General features: G+C 42.1%; 1 protein-coding gene across 2 annotated transcripts in view; it reads right to left on the bottom strand.

Moving 5' to 3' along the window:
* The window catches only part of SMG1 (SMG1 nonsense mediated mRNA decay associated PI3K related kinase), a 283,265-nt gene that overhangs the window by 187,828 nt on the left and 82,614 nt on the right, over positions 1 to 12,823 (bottom strand). For both annotated transcript variants that reach the window (XM_089679071.1, XM_089679072.1), the window contains exons 16-18: positions 11,857 to 11,975; positions 8,899 to 8,986; positions 6,693 to 6,794 (exon numbers count right to left, since the gene is read on the bottom strand). In XM_089679071.1, the coding sequence (XP_089535197.1) occupies positions 6,693 to 6,794; positions 8,899 to 8,986; positions 11,857 to 11,975 (309 nt within the window). The remainder of the gene's footprint in view (positions 1 to 6,692; positions 6,795 to 8,898; positions 8,987 to 11,856; positions 11,976 to 12,823) is intronic.

The raw sequence follows: 12,823 nt of genomic DNA, 5'->3' as shown, positions 1-12,823 counted from the left end.
TCTTACGAAGCCACTCCTTCGTTGCCCGGGTGGTATGTTTGGGATCATTGTCATGTTGGAAGACCCAGCCATGTTTCATCTTCAATGCCCTTGCTGATGGAAGGAGGTTTGCATTCAAAATCTCACGATACATGGCCCCATTCATTCTGTCCTGTACATGGATCAGTCGTCCTGGTCCCTTTGCGGAGAAACAGCCCCAAAGCATGATGTTGCCACCCCCATGCTTCACAGTAGGTATGGTGTTCTTTGGATGCAACTCAGCATTCTCTCTCCTCCAAACACGACAAGTTGTGTTTCTACCAAACAGTTCTATTTTGGTTTCAAAATATATATATGACATTCTCCCAATCCTCTTCTGGATCATCCAAATGCTCTCTAGCAAACTTTAGACCCGGACATGTACTGGCTTAAGCAGGGGGACATGTCTGGCACTGCAGGATCTGAGTCCCTGGCGGCGTAGTGTGTTACTGATGGTAGCCTTTGTTACGTTGGTCCCAGCTCTCTGCAGGTCAATCACTAGGTCCCCCCGTGCGGTCCTGGGATTTTTGCTCACCGTTCTTGTGATCATTTTGACCCCACGGGGTGAGATCTTGCGTGGAGCTCCAGATCGAGGGAGATTATCAGTGGTCTTGTATGTCTTCCATTTTCTAATTATTGCTCCCACAGTTGATTTGTTCACACCAAGCGGCTTGCCTATTGCAGATTAAGTCTTCCCAGCCTGGTGCAGGTCTACAATTTTGTTTCTGGTGTCCTTCAACAGCTCTTTAGTCTGTCTTCACCATAGTGGAGTTTGGAGTGTGACTGTTTGAGGTTGTGGACAGGTCTCTTTTATACTGATAACAAGTTCAAACAGGTACCATTGATTCAGGTAATGAGTGCAGGACAGAGGAGCCTCTTAAAGAAGATGGTACAGGTCTGTGAAAGCCAGAAATCTTGCTTGTTTGTAGGTGACCAAATACTTATTTTCCACCTTAATTTGCAAATAAATTCTTTCCAAATCAGCCAATGTGATTGTCTGGATTTTTTTTCTCATTTTGTCTCTCATAGTTGAGGTCTACCTATGATGCCAATTACAGGCCTCTCTCATCTTTTTAAGTGGGAGAACTTGCACAATTGGTGGCTGACTAAATACTTTTTTGCCCCACTGTACATTGATAAGTGCAAAAACTGCCTGATACTGTAAAAAATCTACTGGGTTTTTGTGCTCTATGCTTGTGCTGCAGTGCATTCCTATCAGTTAGGTGATTGTTTGCTCCCCACCATGTTATGTGGTCCTAACAATTGCTGTCCCAGGGTGACTACATTGCCCCAACACAAAAATACATTAAGGATGGTCACAGAGGAGTCAGTTTATTTTCTACAGCCTGCAGTGCTGATCATGCACAGGCTGGTTGAGCAGAAGTTTATGAGTAGATCGCCTTCTGTTCAACCTCCAGGTGCATACATGGACAGAAATTCGACCAGTCCCTACTGAAACGGGCCAAACAAACATCAATCCATGTATGGCCAACTTAACAGTGAACAGGTGTTGTAACAATCAGACAAATTGTGTTAATGGCAGATCACCAGGTGAAATTAAAGGAAAAAAGGCCCATAAAAAGAAAATGAATGCAGCCTCTACATTTACAGACTGGAAAACCGCAATATTGGGATTTTTGGCTCATCTGTAACATCTCTCCCAGAGTACATCACAGGACACAGATGAGTTAACCAGTTACTACTACAGGGGTCATGCTGCCACCTTCAGGTGAATGAACATGAGCTAGAGAAAAAAAAAAAGCCAGAAATTCCCGGCCTAACATAAGCAGCCCCTCCTCAGCTAAGCCTTACTTTTGAAGAAAGCATAAAAAGGAACACAATCCAGAGGGGAGGGATCTCTGTGTCCTGTGATGTACTCCAAGAAAAGGATTTTACAAGTAAACCAATAAATGCTAACTTTCTTAATTGCACATCACAGGACACAAGAGGAATTAATAGTCACTACTACATGGGATATACCAAAGCGATGAATCTGAGGGGAAGACAACAAAGCAACACGGCCAATTAACTCAAAACCACAAACAGAAAAGCAGGAATCCCCTTACAAAGCCATCTGCAAGATCTTTGATCTAAAGCTGGCATCAGCAGAGGCAAAAAAAACAAAAAACAAAATACTAACTTAAACCTAGAACTTAACAGACGTGAAGAGAATAACTGTTAGCAGCCTTACAAACTCGAATATAAGTTTGATGCTGAATGGCAAAGGAAGCACTGACACTGGTAGAGTGGGCTTTAAACAGGAAAGGAGGAACCTCACCTTTAATCCCATGGGCCTGAGAAACAAGCTACCTTTAGGAGGTTCTTTGGGCAAAACAGAGAATCAGACTTTCGAAACAAAGCCGCAAGTGACAAACGTGAACAGCCCAACCAACATCCAAATTATGCAACACCTTCTCTTTTGGACACTTCAGACTAGGACAATAGGATGGCAACACAATGACCTGATTCAGGTGACACAAACGGCTTTATGCAAGAAAAAGGATAGAGGCCTCACCATCACCTTATCCTGCTGAAGAATAAGGAAAAGATCTGTGCACAAAAGTGCAGCCAACTTTAAGACTCTGCAAGCCAAGGTAATGGCCACCAAAAAGGCCAGGGCCTAGATACATCCCTTGATAGTACTCAATGCCAAGGGCATGTCAAGACCAGTTTGGAGAAAAGCTAGAATCTGCTCCATGATGTACTGACAAGGATGCAACTTATGCATTTCAGACAAAGTTAAATAAGCCTTCCAGATACAATGGTTCACCTTCCTGGAGGTCAACTTTCTAGCCCTGATAAGAGTAGGAATCACAGAGTCTGAAACGGTTTCTCAGGAGCTGGGCTTCAACAACTATGCTGTAAAAGCCAGTGACCTTAAAACAAGATAGAATATTGGACCCCAAGACAGCAGGTCTGGGTGATCTGGAAAAGCCCACGGCTCGACTGCCGTGACGTTGAATGCCACGTCTGCATGCAATGCTGTTCTTGGCTAGGTCAGTGTGACTGGAATCATAGAACGCCCTACACCTTTATTTTTAGAGGAAGGAAAGCATAGATCAAAGAAAACTTATCCCAGGGAGTCACGAGTGCATACACCGCAATGGCCAGTGGATCCATGGTGCAGGACACAAACGTGTCCAAGTTGTTGCTGAATCTGAACGCCAAGAGATCCACATCTGGCGGCCCCCACCACAAAAAAATTTCTGCAAACTCTTTCCAAAGAAAGGCCCATTGTCCCGGATTCAACAGTTAACGGCTGAAAAAATCCACCTGCTAACCTTCCACAGTGGGAATGTGGAAAGAGATGGTCGGAACATCTGGTCTCTGCTCAAGACAAGATCATGTCCACATCTTCATGAGCAGCACGACTTCCTGTCCCTCTTTTTGGTTGATGTATACCACCACAGTGCATCTCTACAGGGAGACTTTTGATGGGCAACTTCCATTCCTCTGAGTTGCTCCGGTTTTGGGAGTCAAATGCACTAGCTGATTCAAGGACTCACATCACTTGTCCCATATCGACAGAATATTGAGCAGCAGAGCCCTTTAGTAAAATTGTGCATAGGGAACTGCCTCGAAGGTAACCATTTTCGCCAGCACACTCATATCTGGATCAAGGGACCGTACAACATCCTTAGAGACGCCACCTGGGCTCAAAGACAGGTACTCCTGTAGATGCAGTGTCCTTGCCCGGGATGTATTCAGGATTAAACCCAAGTTTTCTGGGTGTCAGGTCAGAATGAGAGCCGACTTCTGAAGTTTTATCCCCTGGTTGAAATTTTGCAGGGTTCGCACTGTCATCTGGACACTTCATCAGTCTTCTATGAGATTGTTCTTATAGGAGCAAGTCATCCAGGTATCTCAAAATTGCAATCACTCAGGTTGACAACCACAGAACTAGAGTTAACACCTTGATAACATCCTGTGGGCCATGGAAAAGCGAAAGGGCAATGCCACAAACTGGAAGTGGTAACCTACACTGCAAAGCATAGAAATAGTTGGTGAGACCAGAAATATGAGACATGTAGGTAGGCAAACTGGAGGTCAACTGACACCAGGAAGTCTCCTGATGATGCAAAGCAATCATCGACTGCGAAGACGCCATCCTGAATTTTGAGTGTTTAGGAACCTTCGACACTTGAGGTCTAGTCTAGGCTGGATGACTCAGTTTGGCTTGGGAAACAAGAAACAGGTTGGCGTAAAAGCCTTGAGACTTCTAGCACAGGTGCAATGACCCCTTGGATCAGTAGTCTTTACAGTTCTGCACAAAATACCAAAAAAAAAACAAAAAACACAAAAAACAAAACACGCTCTTTTGTGGACCCGAAGACACTCTTGAGCATATAACATGTTATGGGGGAAATTAAAGCTTGTATCCTTTGGACACCACACTGCAGTCCCAGTTGTCTGAAGTCTACTGAATCCAAATGTAGGGAAACGCCCTTAGGCGAGCCCCCATTCGAGCATGCGGGGGCATTCCTTTACTGAGAGGGCCTGGAGTTGCAGTTCCTATAAAATAGGATGTGGGCTTTTATTTGGAGAAAGAGACTGGTTGTTTATAAAATAACTCCTCTTGCATAATACTAGCTACTGACCTGTAACCTTCATCTTCTTCTAAAGAGGTAAGAAAGTACTCTTCTCCACAGTCACGTTCTGGATGTTGGGGTCCAAGAATTATGAGGGGGTACCCGTGTTGGCATGCTACTTATCTGGGCCATGAATGCCCACACACAGTGTTGGAAAATCCCACCCCCTCTTCACTCCACACAGGAGTCTGACTAATAGTAGCAAAAGCTTATGGCTTCCACTGCTCTGAGTCTCCTGTGAGACCAGAAAGAGGAGAATAGTACTGCTTCCAGGGATAGCACTGAATTGTGAGAGGTGTCAGGAGTTTGGAGATATAAGGGGACAAGTAGAGGGTTTTTCTTCACTTTAGCGCACAGAACGCATTAAGGCGGAAAAAAAAACACTCTTTAGAAGCACTTTATGGGCGTGGCACTCTTATAAACCATCCCCAACAGGCTGCGGAACCACTCCCACCAGAGAGTATGATACCCTAAAGCATACCGTGAGGGTCTTATTCAAATAGGAAATAGCAGGGTCAACAGCAGGCCACCAGACATTTTTTATAGAATTTTTTCCCATGGAGTACTGAGGAGCAAACCATTATGGTGGCAAAAACTCCTCCCTGGGTGAGCCAATCAGCATATATCACTTCCTGGAAATGACTTCAGTTAGGACACATTGCAGGTAGCCTTCTGTGTCCAAGACAACTCCAGACCTTGAGATTCCTCCTGAGAGGACTCCTCTACAGAGGATTCCTGATCCTCAACAACCTTCCAATCCATCCTCCTTCTCCAGAGAACCTTACTCCAAAGCTTCATTCTCCGACAAAAAGGGAGGAGAGGGGGGGGAAGGACTGTGCCCACGTTTGCGTCAAAGACTAGTGAAAACCCCGAGAACTGTTCTCACAGTTTAGAAAGGGCTGCGGAAAATTCCTCCCCTTGACACAATAAAGAGGATTGTGCCAAAATACTAGATATGGGCACGGATTCAAAACTAATCTAAACCAATAATATGGAGCCACTGCAGGGCGAACTTTGCAGTGGGACCTCCATACCTGATGAAGGAATCTGGGAATCGCCACTGTCCTCTTCCCAAGCTCTCTGCCTGCGAGAAGCCATGGCTTGCCGAATCCTGTAACCCCAGCTGAAAGTAGCCACTGAGCTGAGATTCCAAAACACTAAAGTGGCAGCACCCCCTAGAAATACATGTGCCCCTGTACTTGCTGCATCCTGATAGACAGAGGTCCACTTGGTTAGTGGTATTGAAAGGCAGGATTGGCTGAGATCAGGCAGATACTGTTAAGCAGTGTGGGCAAGAATCCACTATTACACACCAATGGTACACAAAATGGCTAACCAGACCTCCCCTTTTAAACTCCACCACAGCCTCTATGCCCCAAGGGGGAAAACACATATCCTGATGCAATCCTGTGTTCTAAACCACCACAGACAGGAGATAACACTGTAAGGGGGCTGCCCCAACTCCACAAAAACAAGCACTTACCAGTCCATGCTGCATGGCCCAAATTATTCCTATCATGATGGGTATGCCTCACTGGGCCCTTAGGCACTCGACTTCCCTACCAGAGGATTGATGTCGTGAACCTGCAGAGCATCCTGCCAGCAACATCAGCAGGTATGCAGTACGTTGGAAGTCACTGCTCACAGGATACAGTGCTAAACAGCAAACATTACAGGCCATCCCAGTCCTTGTATGTGGTGTTAGGATACAGATTCTCTTGGCCTGCTAGCTGTAGTTAATAATCCAGATAAAGCTTACCTCTGCCCAGATAGGGGTTTTAGGAACAGGCCCAGAGAACAAAGTCCAAACAAAATAGATCTCACCTTCAGAATTTAGCACAAAAAAAAAACAAAAAAAAAACGGAGGCATAGCTGAACCGGGAGAGGTTATGCCTAGCTAAGGACTTCTGCCTTTTTCTGGCCAGTTTCTATTCATGACAAATTAACCTATGTAGTAATGACTTATCTGTGTCCTGTGATGTACAATTTGGAAATAATGAATTTTGGTTATGGGTCTTAGAAAAAACAAAAAAACTATTGCGCATTTCATATTAGGAGACAAAATATATGCAATGGCAACATTACCTTAAAACAATGTCCAATGGAATAGACTTCAAGAGTTTCCCAAAAGCTTGTCTGAGCCGAATTCCACTGGACACAAGCTGCACACGGCACACGTCAATGCACCTAAGGGTAGGCAAAATGTTTTTGTGTCAATCTATTTCTTAAATAACATGCATTTAAGGTCTTTAGTTCGCATATGACCACAGCATTATTAAAAAGGCAAAGAAAAAGCCAAGAACATCTGTTTTCTGAAGACAAACCTAGAGCGAGTTCTGTATAAGAATGAGCTTTGGTCGATTCATTTTGTGTTATGTCAGCAACTCTCTTACAGCCAAAATAAAGAGAAAGAAGCCTCCTGTGCTAACTTACATGTGTGTGGACATTTTATCATTCTTCTGGCTGGCAATAAATGATTTACAGTATCACACTATGGAGGATCTTTTTTGTTGTTTGCTATGACTATGGTGAAAATGGATACATATAAGTGCCAGATGACAGGAGATTGTCCAAGAGCATTGGAGGCTGCAAGGTATCCAGAAGGGTCTGTTGACGTGGCTATCCCTTGGCATATGTGGATATTCCACAAAGCAAGTTGGCCCTTGTGGTCATATTAAGGAGGTGAGGAGGCACTTTAGCCACTTACGGATATCACATCACAGTGTGTGGAACCTATGGTCCTCGGTTACATCCACATTTGTGTGTCTGTGTTCCTGCACATTTTGGAATATAGTATATGGACTGCAATTTTAGCATGATGCTTGAATTTTAGACACTTTTCACTTGTGTTATTTGTTGTGTTCCCCCGCAAGGAATCACTTACCTCACTATCATTTGGTCCCCCAGATTGGGAATATTATATGTGGGGGGGGGGGGGTCACCTGTGCAGTTTTTGACTGTTTATATGTTTATGCTCACGAATGAGTCTGCATTTGTATATGTTATATTTTTAGCGCTACACCATCATTTTGTATTAAACTCTCTTACAGCGGCTTCTCTTAGGACATTGAAGAGATGTGGCATTGATGTTCTAACACAAGCAGGGCAAAATGATAAAATGCACAAAAAAGACAGAGCAGATTATTAAAAAAAAAAAGTTCAAGTAGTCCAGTTTAAAAAAAAAAATGTACACTAATATTTATGCGCTTTTAAAGTGTTGCTAAACCCAGGACCCTGCATTCACTCTATCTGGTCTCCCACCATCCACAGAACATGCAATTATTTTAAAAAATATAAACTACTAAATACTTTTCCCATCAGCAGTTAGTGCAGTCCTGTGACTTCTATCAGTGTCCAGCCGAGCACTGGTTAAAGCTTGTAGAACAGTTTTCTTTCTGCTCTAGGATGCAGAAGCCCTGACCTCTGTCTGGACAGTGCTGATTGGTCCTGTGATGACCACATGCACTCTCCCAAGGAAGGAAAAAAAAAAAAAACCTCTAGCAATACACACTAAACTGAGCATGTGCAGATGGTCTCCACACATGTCTTATCAGGAGAGAAGAGAACACTGGAAGGAGGGGATCAGAGAAGTCAGGATCAAACAGCACAATGCAGACTATTAACCCCTTAAGTTCCACAGTGAGTATAACAAGAATGCTTTACTGCATATACAGACTGATTTTACTGTTGTGGGTTTAGTAACACTTTAATGCTCTGCCATTTAATTCAATTGCATATACCACACGTTAACCTTACCGTTGCATAAAACATTGCGCAATTCCTATGTAGCTATAGCAAATATGAACAAGACCTAAGATATTCAGTATTATACAGAATAAACCCGTTCAAGTTGCAAAAGTGTTAAAGTGATACTAAAGCTAAAAACGTTGTCCTCCCCCTTCCCTGTGTGAAGGGGGAGAATAGATCCAGCGCTGTGCACGGCTGCATCTTTTCTCTCTTCTCACAGCACTCGCATTGCCATTGGCTCCTGCTACTGTCAATCAAATTCAGTGAAAATGAAGTGAGGGGGTGGGGCTAAGACCCGCTGTGTCTATGGAACCAGACTTTTAGTAACACTAAGTGACGAATCAGCAAACAGCCATAAAACAACTTCCCAGATACTAAAAAAAAATGTGCTCAGTTTTCCGGCTACAAGAATTAAACCTCAACTGTGCCAATAGTATGGCATGCTGACCTAACCAAAGAGCACAGAAAAGGCCATCAAAGTTTACAAAATTAAAGTATTACATTACCCTGACAAAAAGTGTATTCAGGAAACATATTGTCCTACCTCTGAAGCAGGTCTTCTGGTAAAGAGGATGACAAAATATGAAGGCTGTTGCAGGCCTGCAGGCTAATGTTCACATCTTCAAAAAGAGCTAGTTGGATATAAAAAAAAAAAAAAAAAACATTTAATATACACATAAACCAACAATTGAATGTGCTTTGCAGACATGGAATTAAGCAAAAGTAACTCAGAAAATAAAAATAGTAATTAAAAAAAACCTAATACAGTAAAAGTTAAACTTCCAGGAATTTAACAATTGCTCGTCTTGGCTAGAGGATAATGAGTAATTCCTTTCCACCAAGGGAGTCGCTGCTCTATTTCTCTGCCCGAGGTCTTGGGTTGTGGGGGGCAGGCTCTCGTTGATCTTGCCTACAGTGCAAGACTGCTGGTCCTGCAACGTACAGGAAGGAGGACATCAGAGAGCTTTGACAGGTCAGGCTGCAAAGAGAAATGGCCTAATGGGACCAGTCATGCAGAGTGGAGGAAGCTGTGGTATTAAGGACTAAAGAAAGTATATAAAAACTTACCCATCATCCCCTAAGCAGAACAAGCAGATACACCTTGCAGTGCAGAGGGGACCCATTGCAAGGTAAATACATTTTTGCCCTGTGATGCTCAGCATTAAAGCAATATTAAACCTAAAAACAAAAATGTATTATATTGCAGCTTATCATTAATTAGGTGTGGTGGCTGCATCAGTTTTCTTTTCTTTGGCTTTTTCCACTCTGTTTTCACCTGGTAATCTGGCCAGTAACACACCTCCTGTATTAGAGTGTCCCACTCTGAATGAATGAGCATAGATGGCACAGCAGACAGCTGCATAGTCAAGTCTGGGGGGAGGCTAATGTTATCGTATTTAAATCTGCTAATACAGTTAAACAGAAGCCAAACTCCAGCTCACACTTTCTAATCAGTTGCAGCAAACCATTATTTTTCCTTTTGGGATAAAGGTTTTACATGAATAAAAACAGCTGATCATTTTAATCACTCCGACAGTATTAAATGGCTTGTCTTAGCCATATAATCTGATACATTCTGCTGGAGAGCTTGTGCTTTTGAAAAACAGACTTGCTGGCTGGATCGCTAGATGAAAATAGAAGCAAACCTAAAAAAGGAAACTAGTGCAGCCATCACATCTAAGAATTGATAAGCTGCAATAAAACTACATAAAAACAGAATGCGATGATTTGCAAATTGCATAAATCCATATTTCTTTTTTCACAATAGAGAACATCAAATGTTTAAACTGAGAAAATGTACCATTTTAATGAAGAAAAAAAAAAGGTAACTTTTCAAATTGATGGCAACATGTCTCAAAAAAGTTGGGACTGGGCAACAAAAAGCTGATGGAGTATGAGGTACTACCAAGGAAGAGCTGGAAGAATGTTACAATTAATTGAGTTAACTAGCAACAGGTTAGCAACATGATTTGTTATTAAAAAAAAAAAAAAAAAAAAAAGAGCATCTTAGAGAGTCAGAGTGTCTCAGAAGTAAAGATGGGCAGTTTCACCAATCTGTGAAAAGCTGAATCTAAAAATTGTTGAAAAATTAGAGAAGAACGTTCCTCAACATAACATTGCAAACACCTTCTGGAGTATCTGGAGTAATCTTTGTGCCCAAGGGACAAGGCCAAAACATAATATTGAATGCCCATGATCTTCGAGCCCTCAAAACTGCACTATATTAAAAACAGGCATGATTCTGTGATGGACATCACAGCACAGGCTCAGGTTTTCACAGTTTGGAAAGTTTGCTGTGCCAACCAAAAATGCAAGGTAAAGCTCTATCCTGCAAAGAAGAAGCTGTATCTGAACATGATCCATAAACGCCGTTGACTGCTCTGGGCCAAAGCTCCTTTAAAAATAGTCTGTTGCAACCTGCAAAACGGTTCTGTGATCAGACGAATTGAAAACTTGACATTCTTTTGGCAATCATGGGCACCACATCCTCTACACAAAAGAAGAGAGGGACCTTCCGGCTTTCTACACAATGATCCATTGATATGGTCAGAGCAGATGAGTGAAGAAGCTCTTTGTATTCCTGTTTTACAGCACTGTTCGTTTGAAAAGCGCAATATATCTGGTGAGATGTAGCATCTGTACAATGCGAGTGGCCACTTTTTTGGGTTTATTAAAGCTGAGTATTTTTAAGGATAAAGCATTATTGTGTATCTTTTTTATCTTATACATGGAGTGGAGGAAGAGAGATCAAGAGAGTATTGATCTCTGGAGGAAGAAACTAAATCCGGGTTACACCTGCCAGTTCATGTCCACTTCAAGGGACACATGCGTTTTTTAACATAATGTGAGATCAAATACTCCAGGTGAGGGCACATCTAGTGATTTGTGGTGGAGGATGAAGATTTGAAGAGTTTTCATTCTGAAGAAATCCCTATTTAGAAACTTAAAAAAAAAAATTGATACATGTTCACCATAGATTGTAATTTTTATTTTTGTTATTTTAGGTTTTTTGTAAAGAAGTGCTGCACTGTATTTTTAGAATTTGAATTGATGCACATGATATGAGTATGTGGCTAGTGTGAGCTGCTTTTTAGTAGTTGAGTATTTTTTCAATGTTATATAGCACATTTATTGCTGGCGAGGTTCTTTATGATTACATTTGTAAAAGAGTACAACATTCTTCTCCGAAAACTCCCGCAACTGGTCTCCTCTTTTCCTAGACTTTTAAAGAGTGTTAAAAGAAGAGTGGATGCTAGGCCATAGTAAACACAGCCCTGTCCCAACTTTGTGTTGCTGCCTTCAATTTCAAATATATATATTTTTCCTCAGTTTAAACACTTGATATATTTTCCATTTTAAATAAAATATGGCTTTATGAGATTTGAAAATCACCACATTGTTTTTGTGTAGATCTTGCACAACATGCAAACATTTTTGAAACTGGGGTTGTAGAATGTCACAAAAGGGTAGGTGTAATCATTCAAAAAAGTTAACAACTTACTATTTGCCAGCAATCCTTTGCAGAACTTGTGGAAAGATGGTAGTGAGAATAAAGGAGCGTATGTGTCAGATTTCTTCATAAGCACGGCAACTTCCAAAGCCCACACCATTAGCAACTTCCTAAAGAAAGAAAGCAGCGAGGGGATTTTAGATACAGATTTACAAATTGGAGCTGTGTACTCTGCTCTTCTTTAGATGACCCGTTTCCCAAAGGGCTCTCAGTGGAATGAATAAAAAAAATGGAAATGCAACACTGAACTCCCTTGTCCTACTTCATATAGAATGCTGAAAAAAATCAAGTAGAGCAGTGGTGATCAACTTGAAAATTATAGGAGGGCCTAAGTGCGGCCTCCAAACCTTCTAGAGAGCCACACAATAGCTCATTTTCACACCTCAGTTGTCCAAAAAAAAATGTTAGTTCAGCTGCATTCTTTGCAGTGTATCGCAATGCACACAAGTTTGAGTACAATAACCCCCAGCACTGATGCCAGTGAGTGCAAACATAACCCCCAGCATTGGTGTCAGTGAGGGCAATAATCACCAACTGGATTGGTATCTGTGGACACAACAACCCCTAACGTTGGGGGTCAACAAATTCAATAACCCCATATATTGGTTTCAGTAAAATGTAACCTCTCACATTGGTCAGTGGCAGTGAAAGTTAACCAACCCCCCTCACCCCTCCCTGTCCAACACACACACAGGTGGTCAGTGGCAGTGAAAGTTACAGCACAATACATCTTTCCTAAAATAGAAGGTACTGATGAGTATTACTTCCAACACAATTTCCAAAAACAAGGTGTTCAGTCCTTGTACTAGATAGTAGGTGGGATTACGCAAATCATTTCTTTCCATTTCTTGGCCAACTGGCATCTAGAACAAGGTTGATCAACCTTTATTCAGTCTAGGCACCCTTGAAAATAATGCACAATCTTGGAGGCACCTCATATCTAAAATTAAAAGTAATG

The sequence above is a fragment of the Staurois parvus genome, unplaced genomic scaffold (assembly GCF_062004578.1).
Source record: "Staurois parvus isolate SC_StPar_1 unplaced genomic scaffold, SC_StPar_1.0 ptg000217l, whole genome shotgun sequence".
Taxonomy (NCBI): domain Eukaryota; kingdom Metazoa; phylum Chordata; class Amphibia; order Anura; family Ranidae; genus Staurois; species Staurois parvus.
The sequence above is the reverse complement of the archived record's forward strand: the minus strand, read 5'-3'. Positions and strand labels throughout refer to the sequence as shown.